We start from the raw sequence: 8,035 nt of genomic DNA on the forward strand, positions 1-8,035 counted from the left end.
ACTCACTAATCACAGAATAATGCTTATTAAGCATAGAAAAGACTTGTTTTATCAGGCTGCTCTGGGCTGAGATGGCCTTCAGAACTCCTGGAACGAGATGATAACTTCATTCATGTCAAAGTCAAATGAATCACTGAAGCTTGTCGTCAAAATAAAAGGGCAGGTTGTGTTAAATGATATAGTTAAGAATTCTTCAATTCAAAACAACTCTGTGAGCAACAAGGTGAGTGAAAGTCACCAGCAGAAGGACGGCATGGTCACACCTCATTTTCTTTTCTTTAACTTTTTCCTCTTTCAGTGGCTTCAGATCAACTCATAACAGCATGAACATCACACAGAATTGTAAAGTTTTGGTATTTATTATATTTATAATATTTTGTGATAGTGAAATAAATAATGAATGCATTTAAACATGTCACATGCAAAATTCGAAACAATAAACACCATTCTTGATCATCTCTGATAAAAAATAGAAACAACTGCAGTACATCAGACTCATTCAATAGTAAGTGCATAAAATTGTTCAGGACATTCTGTCTCACGTGACGAGAAAAAGTGCTATGAAATGTATCAAAAATGCACATGAACAGATGCAATGTACCTTATTCTAGACTGGAGAGACTTTGCAGGTATGCCACAAGTTAATCATACAGATATGATCATTTTAGTGTGATACCGTTAGCTATAGTGGCTAACCAGCTAATATTGCATTGACATCATGATTAGCTCTCTGTCAAAATTAGCAAAGAAATAAAACATGTATTAACCCATGTAGCTCTTTTACAGTGCAGGTACGTAACATGTAAAAACCCACTGTAAACTACCTGTCCACCAAACAGTGGACAGGAAACATTAACAACTAGCTGGTGAACATAGTGGAGCATTTACCGGCTAATTCTCAGGAATTAGTTAAGTCCAAAGGACAGATAATAGAGTGACTATAGATTTCAAAAAGAACTCTTGAGCTTGTGGTTACGACATGGGAAGTAATGTACATGACATGCTTGGCGTTCAGCCGGTTTAGTTGCAAGAACGCTGCTACCTAGCAACAGCAAAATGGATGCCAAAACTGTCATCATCTAAAAGCCACCAAGGCTCACAATTTAGCAAGCTGGCGAGTGTAATGTAGGAAGTGTATAGACATATTATAAAATTACTTAGAGAAACTCCACATGACTAAAACTTTTAAAAGTATATTTTTTTTAAAAATGTAGCAGCTTTTAACCAACGGCACAACAACATTTCCCACGAGCCCAAGGTTAGACTAGCATCACCAGATGCCAGTCTCATAGTGAGCTATCTGAATGGATTTGACAACCTTTGTAGTCCAGACGTGGCTGTAACAGAAGTGTCTAAAAACACAAGAGAGATGCCATTAGGATGCATATGGATAATGTTGAACAGTTACAACAGACACACAACGATACTTCCAGAAAGATAGATGAGAGAAAAGCTCAGTGAGTTCTGAAGCTTGTGTAACAGCGGCGAGCCCAGATGTGGTGTTGTCGGCTCCTCCAATATGGCCGCCAGTGGCTGTGTTATGTCACCTGGCAACTCGGTTTCCCTCCAGGTTCTGCATATGATTTTTGACCACTGTGATCCCAGTAAGCATCAGTCTTTCAAACTTGCTGGGTCCACTCCAGTTACTTTAAATATTCAGTTTTTCACTCGTGCAAAGGTCATGACTCAGATCTCATCGCTCTTTGAAGGGGACTCCTTGAAGCCGACAGAGGCCTGCTGGTTGAATTCTGTGCGTTAATTCTCCTGCGTGATGAAGAAGCTTTGCTTCTCCGTCGAGGTGAAGCCTGCGTTTTCTTTCTGTAAGCTTCCCTCTTTGGACTGTTGGGAGCCCCCAGGTGCTCCAAAAGTCTCTTCTGGTATACTGCCTGGAACTGCTGTGCCTGCAGGACAAAGATGAGAATGAGGAGTTGATCCAAGGACATGGAGCTTGGCTGAAGCAGGTAACCTTGGCCCTGTGTGGGGCCTGCACTGATCAGCTAGGATTTATCATGGATATGAACTTTATTGTGGTGAACTTCTGGTTCTACTTCAGATATTTAAGTTCTCACATTTTGATTTGTTTCTGCGCTATAGTTGTCTGTCAAATTGTGTGCAGGCCAATTTATCTTTTAGTGGAAGGACATTTTAACACCACTTTTTTTCCTCTTTCAAACTATAACAGATTTTTGCTTCTTGTGGTGGTTGTCACCTTACAGTATGTCAACTGGAGAACAAAGTGAAGGTCATCTGTAGGTGCAATCCTAGATTTGCAAAAGTCTTGCAAGATTTGTGTGTGTTGTTTCAAATTATGTTTGTGACAACACAGTGGTTCAGATCTGCTTGATATTGGGACAAAGAATACTTGGTTACAATGACAGACAGATCATGGTTAAACGATCACTCTTGCAAGACCATTTGCAGGTCTTGGGTTACCATCTTGACAGATCCTAAGAGGATGCTTACATTGTATTTCACATCAGACAGTAGTCGAGCTTATATCCTTAACTCAAGAGTTTTCTTTAGTTGTCATCATCTGGTCATGTGATAAAAGGTGGCTGTAATTTAGCGAAGATACTCCTGCCTTAGTTCAAGGATGGCCCTTTTCTCAGATTATACTGAATAATTTGGAGTAGGGTGCCATCTTGACTGTCCTTGGGCTTCTTTCAGATTTGGTTTCTTTTGTTTGAAAATTAATCAATGCATGGCAGATCTTACTAGTATTTCTATAACCTGGGGACCAGACGAATCTGTAAACCTGAGGAGAAGGACATTGTTTCTAGATGCAATCCTAGATTTGGAAAACTGATGATGATGAAGGAAAGATCTTGTTTAAATTCAAGTTCAGTGATCTGCACCCATTGATAATGGTGACCACAGATGTAAAATCTTCTTTATCTATGTTCCAGACTAATTCTCAATGTAGCAAATTGGTCTGGAAATGCTGAGCTAGAATTTCCACAGGTCTTTTTGAAACCGGGTCCAAAATGTTGCACAAAGACTTACATCTCTTTGATCCTTCTATTGGCCATCCCACCCTCCCATATACTGTACAACCACCGGTTATCATGCGACCAAAGTTCTATATTTAGGTCATGTGATCACAACTGAGCCAAGTCCAAGGACCATGAGATGCATCTGACAGCTCTCGAAAAGACCAGGAAATGAACGTTGAGTTAAGACCATCTTGTCCAACAAAAAGGTAAAGAATAAACTGTAGAGGTCGTACCACATATAGCTGTGTATTGTTGTGCGATGCTGTGGTTGTGGCTGGGTAAGCTGTGGTGTGCTGCTGGCTCTTTGGTTTGGCACAGTACATCTCCAGATGCTGAAGTTCACAGCCAGCTGGCCGACAGCACTGGTCCACTATCCCCTTCCCTCTGGGCCGAGCACCATAACCAGACCACGTACCTTTACCTGAAGAGAGAGCAGTGTCAGACATGAGATTCTTGTCTTTCTTTTGAGCCCTGTCTTTTTTCCTTCAGTCTAAAAATGAAAAATCGGCCAGCCTGAATGCCCTAAGGAAGTCATTTTAGTCGAAGCATGAACTCCTGCTTCCATTCATTCCTAGATTTTCCTTACAGTTTCGCTTTTTCACAGCCTGCCTTTCGTGGTTCTGGTTCTTCTGTAAGGGTTAGGCAATGGGTTAGGGTTTCTAGAAATGTAACATGAAAGCTTGCAGTACTGGGATAAAACCTGGTGACCACAGTGCACCACCTACATGGAATATTTGGTGGCCACAGAATAACTTTCCGGCAGTGGTTGATGTCAAACCCTGCTAGCAGTAGATATCCTCATCTGGACAAAAGTGCCAGGCAGACAAACAGTGCCATTGTTAGGTGCCACATGTAAAAGCCTGTTTGAATATGTTGATGTTGTCTTACAAGATGATAAGCCCGTTTACACAAGATTTTACCTATACCATATTTCATACTGTAGGTTGTATTTTTAGTCATGCTATCAGGGGGCTTTATGGCTGACAATTTTGATCAGTTGGTTGATCCACCACTTTGCTCCAGGCTGAAATATCTTTACAAATATTGGATGAATTGACATGAAACTTGGATATCCTCAAGGCTCTAAAGATTTGATCACCTGATTTTTCCTGTTGCGCCACCATTTACAAATGTACTACCAAGAAATTTAGTACAGACATTCATATTCCCCTCTGGATGTATTGTAATAACTTTGAAGAGGTGTCCAATACCAAATACCTGCTAAACTAACATTCCCATCAGCCTCAGCACCATGAATTCAGTGTTAAATAGCAAACATTAGCATGCTAACACACCAAACTAAGATGAATTTGGTAATATTATACCTGCTATACATTAGGATGTTAACAGTGAGTAAATGTGAGGCTGTTAGCATACAGATGTTTTTAGCATTTAGCTAAAAGCCATAAACTACCATATATTAAAGTACCAGTGTATAGGATTTAGTGTCATTTAGCAGTGAGCTTGCAGATTGCAAACATGTTACCTCACCCTCCACTTCCAAGTGTGTAAAACAACCTGCGCTAGCTGCAAAACTTGTGAAAAGCATGAAAGGCTGTATGCAGAGCCAGTTTTTGGTTTCTCCATTCTGGGCTACTATAGAATCATGGTGGTTCAACATGGACCTGCACCCTCCTCTGTAGACATACAGAGCTCATTCTAAGTTAACAAAAACACAGTGATTCTCATTTTGAGGCGATAATGCACAAATGAACACTTACTTAAATAAATAATACATTCGATTTCCATCCCCATAAATCTTACACACTGGACTTAAGCTTAATATTGTTTGAAATCTGTAAGAAATTGGCCATAATAATGCAGAACACCAACATATGAAAAGTACACATTGTCTATTTTGTTCACGGTGTCTTGCGAAAGATTTCATTCTGAGAGGCTCTCTGCTGTTTCTCCCTGTCTGCACCTTTCTTTGACTTCAGTGTGAAAGCTGTGCCAGTCTCAGATAACAAATGTTTTAACAATAAAGCTATCATACACCGAGGCACGGTGTCCTGGTGAGTATAGGCTGCCATTTTGGAGGACTGCTACCACACTGATAGCAGATGGAGGAGGTGGCCTTGGTCACAGCAGGGGGAAAGGTAATCAAGTGAAAGGGCCTGTGGGTAATTCTCTGTGTGCATTTGGAGAGATTATATTCTAATAATAACAAACTTTTCTAATTAAATGCTGTACCAGTCAGCTTTGTATCTAATGCTAAACCATTCTTATATGTATGTAATTAAATATGCCAAAAAATAAATAAAATCATATTTTTCTTTAAAAAACAGTCTAATTTGCTGATTTTGCAGGAGCATTGTTGTGGCTAGTTTTCATGTAAATACATGAACAGTTTTGTTGTTGTGGAGCTGATAACTTGCTGCAGTATTTTCATGTGGACACGATGACCATGACCATACAGTATCTGTGTTCTGCACCTCTGCTTGTGTAAGAGTTAACCTAACCTTGATAGCATTTAGTCCTATCAGCATTTTGTATTTAATAATCTGAAGAAAGAAATAATAATAATAAATCTGCATTTCTGTCATAACAAGATCCCTTCCATGCATGGACAGGTCAGCAGTCAGTCACAGGCTGACACAGAGCCAAACCATCATGGACGCTCACATTTAAAGTCACCAGTTAAAGGGATAGTTCACCCAAAAATGAAAATTCAGTTATTATCCACTCATCCTCATGCTGATTGAAGGTGGGGTTTAGTTTTTTAGTCCACAAAACACTGCTGGAGTTTCACAGGTTCACAGTGTTGCAGAACCTCCCTAACAATGGAAGTGAATGGTGACCAGTTTTCAAATGTTAAAAAAGCTGGGGAAAAAATATAAAATGCCTCCAAACGGCTCGTCTGGTGTAATCCAAGTCCCCTAAAGTCCCGAAATGCTGTTTGCACACCGTTACAATGCACACACCCAGTTCAGACAGTGTGCATGTGCATGTGAATGCGGCTCCAAGGTAAGGATCTACAGTGAAGATTCAGGCTAAAAACATGGTGGAAATGATGTCTTTCAAGTCAACTTGGCATGTTGGGGCTTTAGGGGACTTGGATTATACCAAACGGGCAGTATGGAGGCATTTTATATTTTTATTCTATTGTTTATTCAGTGTTTAGCGGACTAACAAAATAAACCTGACATTCAATCAGCATGAGGGTGAGTAGATACCCAGATAACTGGATTTTCAGTTTTGGGTGAACTATCCCTTTAATCTAACCTGCAGTGGTAACCTATTTAAATCATGTCCCTTCCCTCTGCTAGCAGCGGAGTGTGATATCTGCAAGCACTTGGTTGAGGTTGTGCATGCAGTGGCATGAAGATAAATTAAAGTTGGTCTGAAACGTGTGATAAAAAAAGTGAAAAATCTATTGACTAAAAGCTGAGAAGCTTTCTTGGCTATTTTGCCTGCACTTGTAAGACGGTCCCTTAATTCAGCTCGTTTTGTGTTCATAAAATGGAGCAGAGACTTTAAAGTCTTTAAACTTTGAAACTATTGAAAACAAAACCTGAAGTGAACGAGGAAACATTTGCACTGAAACACGTGAATTGTAAAAAGCTGTATTGGAACTGCATGAAGAATCTTTTGAGAATAAAACATTTTGAGAATAAAGTTGGGTATTAGTACCAGGCATAAGAAAATGGAATTAGAGGAGGAGGTTTTTGTTTGTTTCCTGGCATTTTCGGAATAAAGTCAAAATGTCATGAACAATAATAATAATAATAATAATAATAATAATAATAATACTAATAATAATAATAATTTTCTCATTCTTGGGGGGGGGTTGTTTTTTCTTTTTTTTGCATTTTCCAAATAAAGTTGAAATGTCATGAATAAAGTTGAACTTTCAGTATTAGTGCCAGGCATGAGAGAAATAAGAGAAGGGAGTTGTTTTTGGGGGCAGAATGAAGTTGAATGTCATGAATAAAATTGATCTACCATTTTGACATTTTGACTTTATTCTCAAATTGCAAAATAAAAATCTTCCTCCTCTGATTTCTTCCCCTCATGCCTGGCACTGATGCTAATTTTATTTTGATATTTTAGCATTCTGATGTTTTTAATCCTCTTTAATATAATTTTTTACACTGTTATTTTCAATAACAATATTTTTTTTGTCACTAAATTTCTTTAGCACAGGAAAGAGGAAAAATATGTATTTTTTAACTTTGGGGTGTACTGTCCCTTTAAAGGCCCTGTCCCTTTCCATTACTGCCTCAACAAGGCCACAGTTTCCACTATATCTGCTAGAAGCAGCTTCTTAAGTGATCTAACATGAATACAAACTTACCCAAATAGATTCCACGATCCCCGCACACAAACATGAGGTCACTGAGGAGATCAGAGCCACAGCGGAGTCGCGATGCGTCTGAGGAGAGAGGCCAGCCTGCCAGACACATAACCAAGTAGAACACACACACCTGAACACACAACACCTGGAGACAAGGAGAAACAGAGAGTCAATACACAACCAGAACACAGAAAGCCTGTAACATACATGCTTTGATAGTCTTTTTTTTGGAAAGTTCGCCTCAAAAACAAAAAGATTTTTGTTTTGTTTATCCTATGTATATATATATATATATATATATATATATATATATATATATATATATATATATATATATATATATATATATATATATATATATATGTATACATATATATATATATATATATACATATATATATATATATATATATATGTGTGTAGAGATGTCTGTCTTCTCTCCAATATAATGGGATTAAATAATGGGCCAACCCCGTAGTTATCATTTTTTTTAAAAAAAAACTTTTTTTTTTCCAAGATCTTTTTAATTGAGATTTTAATTCTTATTTTGCTTTGATTTAGAAGGACTACAAAGTTGACATGTTATGGTTGAGACACATCTGATAGAAATATTATTTAATGAATTTGTTGAAAACAGAAAGTTTACCAGTGCTTGAGCAGTATTCCTGCATTTTTTTTTTATAACAGGAGGTGAGACAGGGGTCCTTAGGATATAACTAACCCCTTTAATGCTTGATAAAAAACA

At 38.3% G+C, this 8,035-nt stretch overlaps 1 protein-coding gene across 1 annotated transcript; it reads right to left on the reverse strand.

Annotated features, from left to right (window-relative positions):
• Nucleotides 1-1,204: 1,204 nt before the first annotated feature.
• Nucleotides 1,205-7,523, reverse strand: igf3 (insulin-like growth factor 3). The gene is made up of 3 exons (XM_084720071.1): nt 7,291-7,523; nt 3,227-3,414; nt 1,205-1,901 (listed from the first exon to the last, which is right to left on the reverse strand). Exons 1-3 carry the CDS (start codon nt 7,397-7,399, stop codon nt 1,680-1,682), a joined length of 519 nt encoding a protein of 172 aa, XP_084576197.1. The 5' UTR covers nt 7,400-7,523; the 3' UTR covers nt 1,205-1,679.
• Between the last annotated feature and the right edge of the window lie 512 nt (nt 7,524-8,035).

This window comes from Lutjanus erythropterus, chromosome 6 (genome assembly GCF_056507025.1).
Source record: "Lutjanus erythropterus isolate fLutEry1 chromosome 6, fLutEry1.hap2, whole genome shotgun sequence".
NCBI lineage: Eukaryota > Metazoa > Chordata > Actinopteri > Lutjaniformes > Lutjanidae > Lutjanus > Lutjanus erythropterus.

Excerpts from the sequence above, each read along its gene's own strand:
- igf3 (XM_084720071.1), bottom strand. The coding sequence starts at position 7,399 with ATGTGTCTGGCAGGCTGGCCTCTCTCCTCAGACGCATCGCGACTCCGC. Across the intron at positions 3,415-7,290 it reads GGATCGTGGAATCTATTTGG|GTAAAGGTACGTGGTCTGGT; the intron begins GTAAGTTTGTAT and ends CTCTCTCTTCAG. Across the intron at positions 1,902-3,226 it reads ACAATACACAGCTATATGTG|GCACAGCAGTTCCAGGCAGT; the intron begins GTACGACCTCTA and ends TTTGTCCTGCAG.